Source organism: Mauremys reevesii, linkage group 4 (genome assembly GCF_016161935.1).
Source record: "Mauremys reevesii isolate NIE-2019 linkage group 4, ASM1616193v1, whole genome shotgun sequence".
NCBI classification, from domain to species: Eukaryota; Metazoa; Chordata; order Testudines; family Geoemydidae; genus Mauremys; species Mauremys reevesii.
The window spans coordinates 149,604,147-149,617,971 of record NC_052626.1 but is presented as its reverse complement, the minus strand read 5'-3'; the positions used below and the strand labels follow the sequence as shown (position 1 = coordinate 149,617,971).

Genomic DNA, 13,825 nt, shown 5'->3' with positions numbered 1-13,825 from the left:
TCCGAAGGTCCAGGGGTTCCACCCCTCAGGCAGGAGCTGAACAAAAGGCAAGCAGTCAATAAAGCCCACGCCCTCCGTCAGGGCGGGGCAGCAAATAGCAGTTCTAGGGGCTCAGGTCCTTGCAGCAGGAGCTGAGCAATAACAAAGTCAGGAAGCCCAGGCCCTAGGTCAGGGTGGGGCAACAAACAATAGGTCAAGGGGGCTCAGGTCCTTGTCTCAGGAGCTGAGCACCAACAATAGTTCAGGGGCTCAGGTCTTTGTCTCAGGAGCTGAGCAGCAATCAGGCAAGTGCAGGCTTCTGTGCCTGAGTGCTGGTGTGAGGGGGAGACTGCCACCCGTGAGTGGGGTGGCAGGGGGGACACAGGCCCACCCACTCCACTGTGTCCCAGCCCGGGGCCCTATTAGCGGCTAGCACTGCTGCTGGTCAGTGAGGTCCTGACCGCAACACACTGACATGGGCACCTCGGTGCCTACAGCCTGACAGGGGTCGGCTACCCCCGGGCTACACTCCATCTCCCCCTCCTCGGGTACCTGCTCATCTCTGGGGTCGGGCGCTGGGTCCCACACCATGGGCTCCCCGACGTGCTGAGGGCCGGCTAGCTCGGGCTGCTCCTCAGGACTCGGGTCGAGGGGACGCTACAACAGCTCCTCGGGGTACCGGGCTCGGGGAAGGCTCGGCCAGTCCACCTCCGGATACCTGGCTCGGGGAAGGCTCAGTCTAGCAGGAGCTCGGGCAGGAGCGTCTGTCCTCTCCGGCCGCCGGGTTGCAACTGAGCGCTGGGGCCGGGCCTTTATACTTCCTGTCCCGCCCCTTGACTTCCGGGGGGCAGGGACAGGTGGCGGTGGCTCTGCCCACTGCGGTGGCTGTTCTGGCTCCTCCCTCTCAGGTGCGGCCGGGAGCCAGGCCGCCTCACTACAAGGCCAAAGGGGGTCACCAGCACAACAAGGTTGAGAAACGCTGTGTGTGAGTTTAGCCACTGACGTCTCCAAAGAATCCATCCACAGTGAGCAACACTGAGGAACAGTCAGCAGGGATTCACCAGGACACGTCACACCTGACTAACTTAATTGCCTTCTATGAGGAGATAACTGAGTCTGTGGATGAGGGGAAAGCAGTGGATGTGCTATTCCTTGACTTTAGCAAAGCTTTTGATACAGTCTCCCACAGTATTCTTGCCGGCAAGTTAAAGCAGTATGGGCTGGACGATTGGACTATAAGGTGGATAGAAAACTGGCTAGATTGTCAGCCTCAATGGGTAGTGATCAACGGCTCCATGTCTAGTTGGCAGCCGGTATCAAGTGGAGTGCCCCAGGGTCGGTGCTGGGGCCGGTTTTGTTCAATATCTTCATTAACGATCTGGAGGATGGTGTGGACTGCACCCTCAGCAAGTTTGCAGATGACACTAAACTGGGAGGAGTGGTAGATACGCTGGAGGGTAGGGATAGGATACAGAGGGACCTAGACAAATTAGAGGATTGAGCCAAAAGAAATCTGATGAGGTTCAACAAGGACAAGTGTAGAGTCCTGCACTTAGGACGGAAGAATCTCATGCACTGCTACAGACTAGGGACCGAGTGGCTGGGCAGAAGATCTGCAGAAAAGGACCTAGGGGTTACAGTGGACGAGAAGCTGGATATGAGTCAGCAGTGTGCCCTTGTTGCCAAGAAGGCTAACGGCATTTTGGGCTGTATAAGTAGGGGCATTGCCAGCAGATCGAGGGACATGATCATTCCCCTCTATTTGACATTGGTGAGGCCTCATCTGGAGTACTGTGTCCAGTTGGGCCCCACACTACAAGAAGGATGTGGAAAAATTGGAAAGAGTCCAGCGGAGGGCAATAAAAATGATTAGGGGGCTGGAGCACATGATTTATGAGGAGAGGCTGAGGGAACTGGGATTGTTTAGTCTGCAGAAGAGAAGAATGAGGGGGGATTTGATAGCTGCTTTCAACTATCTGAAGGGGGTTCCAAAGAGGATGGATCTAGACTGTTCTGAGTGGTAGCAGATGACAAAATGAGGAGTAATGGTCTCAAGATGCAGTGGGGGAGGTTTAGGTTGCACTATTAGGAAACACTATTTCCCTAGGAGGGTGGTGAAGCACTGGAATGGGTTCCCTAGGGAGGTGGTGGAATCTCCATCCTTAGAGGTTTTTAAGGTCAGGCTGGACAAAGCCCTGGATGGGATGATTTAGTTGGGTTTGGTCCTGCTTTGAGCAGGGGGTTGGACTAGATACCTCCTGAGGTCCCTTCCAGCCCTGAGATTCTATGATTCTATGAACCTCCAGCCGGGGGCTGCCGAGGCAAAGCTGGACTTTCCCTGCAATTGCTGCTCCAGGCCGGGCACCTGTCACTGCCCTACACTCAATGAGCCCAGGCAGGGTGGAGGAGGAAGCAGCTTGATTGCAAAGGGGAGGGGAGAAAAGCCAGGCCAGGGGGAGGGAAAGGAGCAGGGTGGGACAAGGAGTCTGCAGAGCCTGGGACCTGGGGTGGGGAGGACTGGGACTGACAGACACTCCTTTCACTTCCTGCCATCCCCTGCCTCGTTCACTGCTCCCCTTCCAACATCTACCACAAACGAGGCCGGGCTCCTCCAGACCCTCTCTGACTGCCCAGCAGGTCTGGCTGGTGTTAACACGGGTGTTTGTGTGTCAATGTAACGATTCCCCCCTGGCTCCGGCAGATGCTGAAGGCAAAGACCCCCTGCAAACATCCCAAGGCCCTGGAAGTGCTGAGCAGAAGCAGCAGCCGCTGTTACCTGATGCCCTTCCCTGGCAAGCGGATCATGACTGGAAACCAGGGAAGGCTGAGAGGTAACGGACCCGGGACAGCGGCTCTGAGCCCCTGCCATGTGCAGAGCAATGCGACTGGGTCACTGCTCATGCCAGCGCATGGAATATAGAGAGAAGGGGGGTCAGAGGGGCTGTAGATTCCCCTCCCTATGGTCCGTCTCTCTCCCCTTTGCAGACATGGATGAGGATTTCCGGGACAGCCTGAGGGACTATGTCACCACCCTGGTGAGCTCGGCCGGTCGACACGTCCGGAGGGACCGGCAGAGGAAGCTGCTCACCGGGACACAGCTGGCTGCCTGCATAAAGGTGGGGACCGGCCAGCTGTGGTGCAGGGAGTGGGATGGGGGCACACTCCCCTTGCATCAGTGATTAACCTAATATTTGTGCAGCATCACTGTGCAGCCGTTCCCCAGCTGACCCACCCCAGAGGTGGCTGCATCTCAGCACCAGGCGAGCCCTCCCCATGTTCCCAGCCTTTCTAAGCCTTGTGGAGTCTGTGACGTGATGGTTTCTTTTGGTTCCTTTGCAGAATTTATCTGATGTGATGAAGAAACATCGCTCTGGGTTCTCCTCTCCCTGTCAGGTACCGTCTCCGCCTCTGACCTGATCGTGGGGTGTCTCCCCTCTCCCGTCCATACCAGCGCTGGGGCAATGTTGGGAACTGGGTCCATGCTGCTGGAGGTGACTGGGAACTGTCTGGGTGAAATCTCATGTTCTTGGACTCTGGAGTAGAAGAATTTGACTAGACTAGAGAGCAGCTGGTGCTGAAGGGTTCACCCATAAAACCTGCAGCATCAATCAGCCCCGCAAGTGTTTGCTTTTAAATGACAGACGTTTATCAGAGCTGGCCCAAGAGTGGGCATTTGTGCTTTTGGTTTTCCTGCAAAGCCCCCAAATGTCTCCATTTGGCAGTGCTGCCGAGGTGGCTGCTGGGAACTGTAGTTCATGCTCCTCTCGTGCCTCATTCTCCTCTGTGGGTTGGTGTGAGGGGGGGACACTCCCCTCCCATGAGCGGCTCCCGTCAGCTGGGGGTGATCCTGCCCCCTCCCTTTTTCTGTTCCTGGTGCCCCCTGCTGGCGGGTCTCATAGTCAGGGCACCTCGGCCCTCCGGCGAAGTCACACGCAGTCTAAAGACACACAGAGGAAGGATCCCTTCCCGGTAACAGTCCAGCAAACGGGTGGCCTCTCTGGGGTCTTGAGCCTCATCTCTGGGCCTGTTTAAACTCTAGCCCCTTTCTCAGGCTCCAAACCTAAACTTGCCCCATTCAGGGCTTTGGCTGCTGCGCCAGTGTCCAGCGGGGGACCTGGGCTCACCCACCACTCCGGGTCCCAACCCAGGGACCCTGCAAGGAGCAGCTACTGCTGCACTTCCTGGGCTGCTCCCCGCTCTGTCCCACACCCTTCTTGGGTTCTCTGTCCGTTCCCTGTCTGAGCGGCGTCTCCCCCAGGCCTCCTCGCCTGAGAGTTTCTCTGTCTCTGCCCTGAGTTCCCAGGGTCTCTCAGGCCCCTGTGGCTGGGCAGCGTCCCAGGCCTGTCCCGGGGTGAGCAGGGCTTCGCCCCAGTCGCTTTCCCGGTGGCGTCTCGCAGCCTTTTACTCCTTTGTGACCCTTCTGGTCCAGCCAGCGACTGCCCTGCTCAGCCCCTGCAGCTCCTTTTAACCGAGCCTGCTGCGCCCTGATTGGCTGATTCCCTGCAGCCTTTCTAGGCAGGCCTGGAGGACCCCCCCTCACTGCTCCTTTTCCTTGGGGGGACGGTGGGCTAGGACTGCAGGACCTCCAGCAACAGGCCCTAAAGGGCCAGGTTCACCTCATCACAGGTGGGAATCCTGGTTGGACGGCACCTCCCATGAGCCTGGCCTCAGAGGACAATGGGGCAACTGGACTTCATCTCCCATGATGCAACAGAATCTCCTTGTTTGGTGAGGGGAAGCCAGGCCTCATGGTCCCAGTGCACCATGGGAGTTCTAGTCTGACCAGGGAGCTGGGCACATAGAGGAGAATGAGGCACCCAAACTACATTTCCCACAATGCACCACAGTGCCCTTTTTCGGTGAGGGGAAGCCAGGCATCATGGCTGTAGTGCATCATGGGAGGCACATAGTATCAGAGTATTAGGAATGGCAATATACAAAAACCTGTAGGAGAACACTTCAACCTCCCTGGCCACACAATAGCAGACCTTAAGGTGGCCATCCTGCAGCAAAAAAACTTCAGGACCAGACTTCAAAGAGAAACTGCTGAGCTCCAGTTCATCTGCAAATTTGACACCATCAGCTCAGGATTAAACAAAGACTGTGAATGGCTTGCCAATTACAGAACCAGTTTCTCCTCCCTTGGTTTTCACACCTCAACTGCTAGAACAGGGCCTCATCCTCCCTGATTGAACTAACCTCGTTATCTCTAGCTTGCTTCTTGCTTGCATATATAAACCTGCCCCTGGAAATTTCCACCACTTGCATCCGAAGAAGTGGGTATTCACCCACGAAAGCTCATGCTGCAAAACGTCTGTTAGTCTATAAGGTGCCACAGGATTCTTTGTTGCTTTTATGGGAGGCACATGTGGCAGGATGGGGGAAGGTGCTTTAAAGCCACTATTGTGACCCTGAATTCGGGGACCCAGGGACCCAGGACCGCCCGGGGATGGAGGGTCCGAGCCTGAGTCAAGCTGGGAGCCAGGGTTCAAGCCCTGTTCTTTGCAGCCTAGCCCTACCCCTGCTGGACTTGTGCTCTGGGAGGCCGCCCAAAGTATCTCACAATCCCACGGGGCGACTTCCTTTCTCCTCTGGCCAGTCAGGTTGGCTGGACACTCCAGTTTTCCCAGCCTGCACCACCCCCAAAGGGCCAGAGTGGCTGCAGCTGGGGAAGGCGCTAGGGAGTCTGGGATATGGGTGGTTGCACTCTGGCCTGCACAATGATGTGCAGATGCTGGAGCTCCGAGCTGGAACCCAGGGTTCAGCCAGTCCTAACCTGGGGTTACAAATGAGTGTAGACGCTCCAGCCCCAGGTTAGCAACCCCAGGGGCTGCTAAATCAATTCCTGCTAACTCTGGGCTTACATCGCCGTGTAGACAGAACCACAGGCATGGACTGCAAAGTTCTCTTGGGTGTCAGCCTCAGATCGGCTGGGACAGGTGTTACCCAGGTCCTCTTCTAGAGTGCCAGGTGCCCCAGAGGGAATGAACAGAACAAGGAATCATCAAGTGATCCATCTCCTTTCGCCCAATCCCAGCTTCTGGCAAACTTATCTGTACCCACAGGGCTCAGGAAGAAATCTGGTCAATTTAAACATCCGTCCTTTCCCTTGGGGCTCAGGGCTCTCTGGGTCTGCAGAACCTTTTCTCAACGAAAGAGCCTTACGCAGTTGTGCTCTAAACATCTATTTGTTAGCAATACACAGAACACACATCAACCAAATCTTGTATGTTCACCACTCGCAATATGCAGACAAATTTTACCCACTGTCCAGTCGGGAGCCACTCATCTGGGGGTTCCGGGCTTCCAGACATGTCTGTTGCAGTCCGCAGTTGATTCCCACAAGGCACAGGTTTTCATTGACATTAACTAGGTCAAACTAGCCCCCTCCTTCACATTTACTGAACCCATCACATTATCCCACACCCCTAAAGAACAGACATGTTAACCAGTTCCACCCTGGCACCTGTGTGTCCTTCCTCCTGCCACATTTGTACATTTTCTCTTTCATGCCCAAATGGTAACTTGGTGGTGACCTTCCCTGTTGGTGCAGAGGGTCAGAATAAAAACACTGCTCTGAGCTTATTCACCGTTTGTCGAGTCTCCTTCTGTATCCTCCCTAATTTCCCAGCCTCTGGGCGTCTCTACTTTACAACCTCGGTGGTTATAAATCTCGTTAGGGGCATTCCTGAGGAGGGGGCACTTTGTCAGCAGCAGAAAATTGTTTTTTTTTCTCTTTTTAATTTTAGTGGTGAAATCCCTGCGTTTCACCCAAGCCTGGTTTAATATGGGGGGGGGAGGGGGAATCAAGTTTCAGGCCAACATTTGCTCCTCCACAACAAGAGATAACACAGCCCAGAAGAATACCCCCCCCACCCAAGCAAGAGCTGAGATTCGCACCCAGACCACCTGCCTCCTGGGGATCGATAAAAGCCCCCAAATACCACCAGATAAATGAGAGCTGGTGTCACTGATGCGCTCTCGGGCGTCAGCCTCAGAATGAGCCCAGCTGGGACAAGGGTTTGCAAAGTCCTTGGCTACAGGAAAGTGCTGCAGGCGCAAGGTGCAGGTCGGGGTGGGGAAGGGAGCCGAGGCTGGGCTGCTGTGGGGATCAAACTGGAGACCGGTGGCACCAGAAGCCACAAGCAGCTGCCACCCCAGCTAGTGGCATCGCTCTGTTACCTGAGGCTGCTGCAGTGGAAGCTGGGTGGAGACAGGGCCACACAAACTGTGGCTCACCCCAGCCGTGTCCTCCCCGTGCAGATGGCCATCGCCTTCCACAACCAGAGAGTCCTGGACAGGGCCCATGCAGACCACGCTGATTTTCTGAAGGAGAAGGTGAGTCTTGGGGAGGGGGCTCTGCACCCAGCCAGGGGAACCCCAGGAACCATTCTGGCCAGCCCTGCAGGCTCTGGGATTTATGGCAGGGGATGGGACCTCATATATCCGACTCCCAGGATGGCTCTGGAGATGGTTAACTCCAACCCATGCACAACGGGGGCTCCGATCTCAGTCAGGGGGTGGAGGGAAGTTGCTGTGCTGTAGCCAGAGGGTGAGTGAGTGAGACAGGGTCACACACCAGTCCCTGCTAAGAGGCTTGGGCCTCCTTCTCTCCCCCTCCTCTCCCGCTCGACGCAGGAAGGCCTGTCCCAGCGCATGGACGACTGTCTGAAGGTGGATCCAGGCGCAATGGCGCAGCAGTTGGTGAAGCAGCGCAGGTCACTGCTGGGGCGGTGCCGGGGGGAGATGAAGGAGCCGGAGAAGACCCTGCTGACGGCGCTAAAGGCAGAACTGACTCGGGAGGCTAAGGCCTTCCTGGAGACCTATGGAGAGCGCTATCAGTGTTATGCCACCAACCAGAGAGCCATGGACAGAGCCCGTGCAGACCACGCTGACTTTCTGAGGGAGAAGGTGAGTTGGGGGCGGGAGTTGGTGCCACAGCCAGGAGAACCCCAAGGAACCATCCTAGCCAAGCCCATGGGCAGGGCTGCTGACGAGGGCAGGGAGAAAACAGGCCAGGCGATTTAAAAGGGCCCGTCGCTACTTGCGGCGGCTGGAGCAGCTGGAGCCCCAGGCCCTGTAAATCACTGCTGGACTCCAGGTGGTGCAGGCCGGGCCCCCGCCCCCACCTCTTCTTCCTGAAACCCCACCCCTGCTGGACGCCGGAGTCCCCCCCACCTTGCCCAGGGGCCAGGCAGTTCTGTCGGCAGCCCTGCCAGGGGGCTATAGGCTTTGGGGCAGGAGATGGGAGTTCCTACCTGTGGCTCCCAGGGCTGCTGCAGAGATGGGAGACGCCAACCCATGCACAAGGGATCTCCAGCCTTGGTCACAGGAGTTAGTGGAAGATGCTGTGCAGTTGCCAGAGGGTCTGTTGATGCAAAACAGGGTCACACACTTGCCCCTGCTAACAGCCTTGGGCCCCCTTTTCTCCCGCTCAACGCAGGATGGCCTGTCCCGGTGCATGGTCGACTGTCTGAAGGTGACACCGAGAGCAATGGCGCAGCAGTTGGCGAAGCAGCGCAGGTCACTGCTGGGGCGGTGCCAGGAGGAGATGAAGGAGCCGGAGGAGACCCTGCTGGCGGCGCTGGAGAAGGAGCTGACTCGGAAGGCCGAGACCTTCCTGGAGACGTACAGAGAGCGCTATCGGGGTCATGCCATCAATATGGGCGTGGGGGCAGCGGGGGTGATGGCAGCAATGGGGATGTTGGCTGCCCTTCCGTATCTTCCCCACTGATGCTGCAGAGCTAAGCAGCGGCGCTTGGGGTGGGGTGGGGTGGGGTGGGGTAGGGTGGAGTGGGCACTACAGTCGGGATATTTATGGGTGAGGAGACGGGTGGCGACATCAGGCTGCAGGAACCCATGAGAGCTGAAACTGCCCACAGAGACAGGGCTTCACCCTCGGCACAACAGTCAGACCGGGAGCCCCTGCTCTGTGATTTTGACTAAAACACCTTCCAGAGAGGCCATCAAGGCCCAGAGAATCTGTGTCTGCCCGCGGGAGTTAGTCCCAATAGTTATTCTCCTGCACTGGGAAAAATTGGTGCTTTATTTCTTATTGGATTTGTCTGGCTTTAACTTCCAGCCATTTGTTCCTGCTCTGCCTCCCCCCTGCGCTAAAGGCACATGACGGTTGCAATGCAAAGGGCTTCAAAAATAGGCATTGGCAGTACCAGGCCCGCACAACTGTAATGCTGCCCCTTGTGCATGTGCACTAGAATACGGCCAGTAATTCCATGCTCACATACTGGTGTTTTCCCCAGGACTCAGTGCTGGCAGGAAAAAAAAAAAGAGCGGGGAGGGGGGGAAGGGAGTCCCGGAGTCCCGCCAGCAAAGGGGAAAAAAAATCAGAGTCCCGCGGGCAGAACAACAAAACAAAACAATCAAAAAACAAACAAACAGGTGTGCAAAATATCGGGACAAATTGCATCCCGACCAAACATCGGTCGGGACACAGAACAAATGCCTAAAAATGCCTCATGGGACGGCTGGTGGAGCACAGCGGCTGGTGGAGCGGCTCGTGGTGAAGGCTGCAGCAGAACCCATGGAGAGGTGGGGCAGTCGGCCTTGGACCTTGTAAGGTGCCTTTTAACGCCCCCCATTTCCACCCAGGCTGGGAGGTAAAACTCTGCAGATAAACTTTTGAACTCGGGGGCTGCTCTGACCAGGGACAGAGACTTTTGGGGTGTTGGACTTTTGGGACTTTGGGTGATTTTTTGGGTGGTTGGACTTAAGACCCTGAGGGGAAAAGGACACTGCCAAACTAGCTTGGGGGAGGGAGGCGGGTCTTTTGCTCATGGTTTGTGTTATGAATCCTGTTTGTGGTGTCTCTCCAAGGTGATGCCGCATTGTTTCCCTCCTTTATTAAAAGGATTCTGCTACACTCAGACTCCGTGCTTGCGAGAGGGGAAGTGTTGCCTCCTAGAGGCGCCCGTTGGGGGGGGGGGGTATGTAATTGTCCCAGGTCACTGGGTGGGGGCTCGAGCCGGTTTTGCATTGCGTTATTGAAACGGAACCCTGGATACTGAACCCGGCCCTTGTCGCTGCCAACTCAGACCAGGGCCGCCCAGAGGATTCCGGGGGCCCGGGGTCTTCGGCGGCGGGGGGCCCCTTCCGTTCCGGGACCCGCCGCCGAAGTGCCCGAGACCCGCGGCGGAGCCCGCCGCCAATTACCGCCGAAGCGCAGCCCGGTCTTTGGCGGTAATTCGGCGGAGGGGGGCTCCCGCCGCGGGTCTTCGGGGCACTTCGGCGGCGGGTCGCGGAAGGGAAGGGCCCCCCCCCGCCGAATTACCGCCGAAGACCGGGCTGCACGTCGGCGGCGGGTCCCGCTCCGTCTTCGGCGGTAATTCGCGGGGGGGGGGTCCTTCCACCCCGGAGCGGAAGGAACCCCCACCGGCGAAGACCGGGAGCGGCAGAAGCTCCTGCGCCCGGCCGCACAAGAGTTTGCCGGGCCCCCCGGAGGGAGTGAAGGACCCCGCTCCGGGGGCCCCGAAAAACTCTGGTGGGGGCCCTCGTGGGGCTCGGGGCCTGGGGCAAATTGCCCCTCTTGCCCCCCCCTCTGGGCGGCCCTGACTCAGACGGGCAGAAAGGTCACATGAATTTAAAAAATATAGTGGGGAAGAAACACGGAATGAAATTCATAAGGCTAGGAAAGAAACTAGCCTTGAAACATAGAAAATTGCAAACTATAACCAGGGCTGTTAACTGGTTAAGACAACAGGCCACAACATTGGTGGGGCAAGTAACAGAAACAAGGAAAGTGTTAAAAGACTCAGAAGACGCCGCAAAGCCCTGGCTGCTCTCGCTCCTTGCGGGGCAGCCAGCAGCCCACAGGCAGCCAGCACAGGAACAGAATAAAACCGTGAAAGCAGCTGTAAGACACCTACAAAAGAGAGATGTGCCGGCCCCTGTTATAAATGTCTGTGGTCAACAGCAGCCTTCAGGTCGCTCCCCTGGGCCTGAGCAATGGGGACAGAACTGGCAAAGGGGCCTAGCAAAATTAAAAGATGAAACGGGGTCAACTGCATTGCAACCCCCAGCTTATAATAAACGCCAGGTTCTGGTTAGACTTCAGCTGAGCCCCAGGCGGGCGCCTGGCAGAACAGGAGATGTACGTGCACAAGAAGAAAGAGGAGCTCACAATACGTCCCTGAATTGGTAAATCAGATGGAGGAACAAATGGAACAGTTCACAGAGCACATTAGGAGACAGGAGCTGCGACTCGATCGCAGGGGAGTGAATAAAGAAGAATTTCAAAGTAAAAACCCGAAATGAAGCAGGTTAACACCTATAATAAACACATGGAGTTGCCCAAACCCAGTTAAAAAAGCAGCAAAAAAGGGCCCTCCCGCCATCCATTTGGCAGGCACACAAGGCACCAGACACTGGGGGAATAAATTCAAGGTTTTACAAGGGCAGGTAACTACCCGCACTCTCCTCTGAGAGCCAGGATAAAACCCCGGGGTGGGCGTTCCCAGCCGCTTTAACAGAGTGAACCACACTCCTCGCTCAGAGCTAAACAAAGCACCTCTGCTGCGGGGTCGGGGGTGTGCTCAGTGGTTTGAGCATTGGCTTGCTAACCCCAGCGTTGTGAGTTCAATCCTTGAGGGAGTGATTTGGGGATTTAGTTGGGGATTGGTCCTGCTTTGAGCAGGGGGTTGGACTAGATACCTCCTGAGTCCCTTCCAACCCTGATAGTCTATGATCCGTGACAAGATTTAACCCAGCCCAGAACAATACCCCTCCCCCACCCCCGAAACAAGAGCTGAGATTTGCACCCAAACCAGCTGCCACCTGGGGATCAATCAAAGCCCCCAAATACCGCCAGTGTTATATCCTTGGGGGCAGCCGGTTTAGGAAGAAATCACTTGAGGCCAGAGAGCTGACAGCTAACAAACCACCATTTTATTTACAGACCATAATACTCTAACTCAGTTGCCATAGCAACAGAAACCATGACAACCAAATACACAACATATTCCTCCCCCCCTAATAAGAACATCCCCTAAATAAAAAAAAAAACAAAACACACACTAGACTAGAGAAGGAGGGTAGACTGCCTCCATTCCCGGCTAAACCCTGGGGATTATTTTGCCCCATAACCATGGGTTCGCCCTAGCTAGAGATCCAGCCGATGAGGAGGCCTTCTGTCTCTAGGTGGATTACGGCGAACTACTGGTGTTGTTGCACCCGAAAGCACTAGGGGCTCAGGGTCCGCAGCACGAATAGGTGAGGAGGTGGTATCAGCTCGTGCTGGGCAAAGGGGTATCTCAGCCGCCGGCAGTAATGGAGGAGAACAGTCAGGAACAGGTGACTCGTGATTCGGTGCCTCACCAGAAGAGGTGAAGTCAGACCCCTCAACTGCAGATGGGTCCTGAGGACTGGCATGACCTGGCAACAGCTGATCTACATGTCGCCGCCAGGTAAGATTCTCTGCAGTCCGGACTGTGTAGGAAACAGGTCCTGTTTGAGTGATGACTGTGGCCGGGACCCATTTAGCTCTGGAAGTATAATTCCGAGCCAAAACTGGCTGTCCCGGGCTAAAGGTTCGGTCTTTTGCTCTGGGTGCCCGTCTGATGACTTGATATTGCTGCTGATGTTGCACAGTTTGTCTGGGTTCAGAAGGTTTCAGCAGATCAAAGCAAGTGCGCAGCTGTCGTCCCAACATTAGAAAGGCTGGAGATGCCTGGGTCGTAGCATGAGGGGTGTTTCTGTAGGAAAGTAAGAAGATATCCAGACGCTTTTGAATGGAGTGTTGTCCCCTTGCTGATTTCAAAGCGTTTTTCATTGTCTGCACAAATCTTTCAGCTAATCCGTTGGTGGACGGATGATATGGTGCTGACGTGATGTGGTGTATCCCATTTGCCTTCATAAAATTTTGAAACTCCTGAGAAACGAACTGCGGTCCGTTGTCGCTCACAAGTTGTTCTGGCAGACCAAAACGACTAAAGAGTCCTCGTAGTTTTTGGATAGTACTCTCTGCAGAAGTGGACTGCATTATAGAGACTTCTGGCCATTTAGAATGGGCATCTATTGCCACCAAGAACATGCTTCCTTCAAGGGGGCCAGCAAAGTCAACGTGAATACGTTGCCACGGGTTTTCAGGCCAGTCCCATGGGTGTAGGGATGCCCACTGGGGTGCATTCCTCACACCCTGGCATGACAGACAAGCTTTTGAATTCTCTTCAATAGCGCTGTCCAATCCAGGCCACCAAAAATAGCTTCGTGCCATTTCCTTCATGCGCACTATTCCACAGTGACCGGAATGTAGCTGTTCTAACATCTGTGATCTCAGTGGTGGTGGAATAATGACACGTCTCCCCCACAACAAACAACCAGATTGGACCGATAACTCCATCCGTTTGGACATGTAGGGAACAAGGTCGGATGAGACCGGAGAGGTTTGTCAAGATTTTCCATGCATCACCAGGTCCATAACTTGGGACAATACTGGGTCAACGCGAGTTGCCTTCTTTATCTGAGTAGCAGTGATGGGTGTATTCTCTACCTGTTCAAAGTAGAAGATTTCCTTTTGGGCGCTATCTTGATGTTTGACCGGCAAAGGCAACCTCGAGAGGCCATCTGCATTGCCGTGCAGAGTGGATTTCCGATATTTAATTTCATATGTGTGTGCTGAAAGTAACAATGCCCAACGTTGCATACGACTAGCAGCTAATGGGGGAATGCCTGTGTAGGGTCCAAAAATTGACGTCAGAGGTCGATGGTCTGTAAGAAGAGTAAACTTTCGCCCAAAGAGGTACTGATGAAACTTCCGAATTCCAAAAACAATTCCTAATGCCTCACGTTCGATTTGGGCGTAGTTAGTTTCTGCTTTGCTTAGAGTGCGTGA

At 55.4% G+C, this 13,825-nt stretch overlaps 1 protein-coding gene across 1 annotated transcript in view; it reads left to right on the top strand.

Annotated features, from left to right (window-relative positions):
- The window catches only part of LOC120404124 (RING finger protein 112-like), a 32,706-nt gene extending 23,993 nt beyond the window's left edge, over nucleotides 1-8,713 (top strand). The window contains exons 12-14 of the mRNA XM_039536123.1: nucleotides 7,243-7,317; nucleotides 7,618-7,890; nucleotides 8,423-8,713. Coding sequence (XP_039392057.1) covers nucleotides 7,243-7,317; nucleotides 7,618-7,890; nucleotides 8,423-8,713 — 639 coding nt within the window. The remainder of the gene's footprint in view (nucleotides 1-7,242; nucleotides 7,318-7,617; nucleotides 7,891-8,422) is intronic.
- Nucleotides 8,714-13,825: the final 5,112 nt, after the last annotated feature.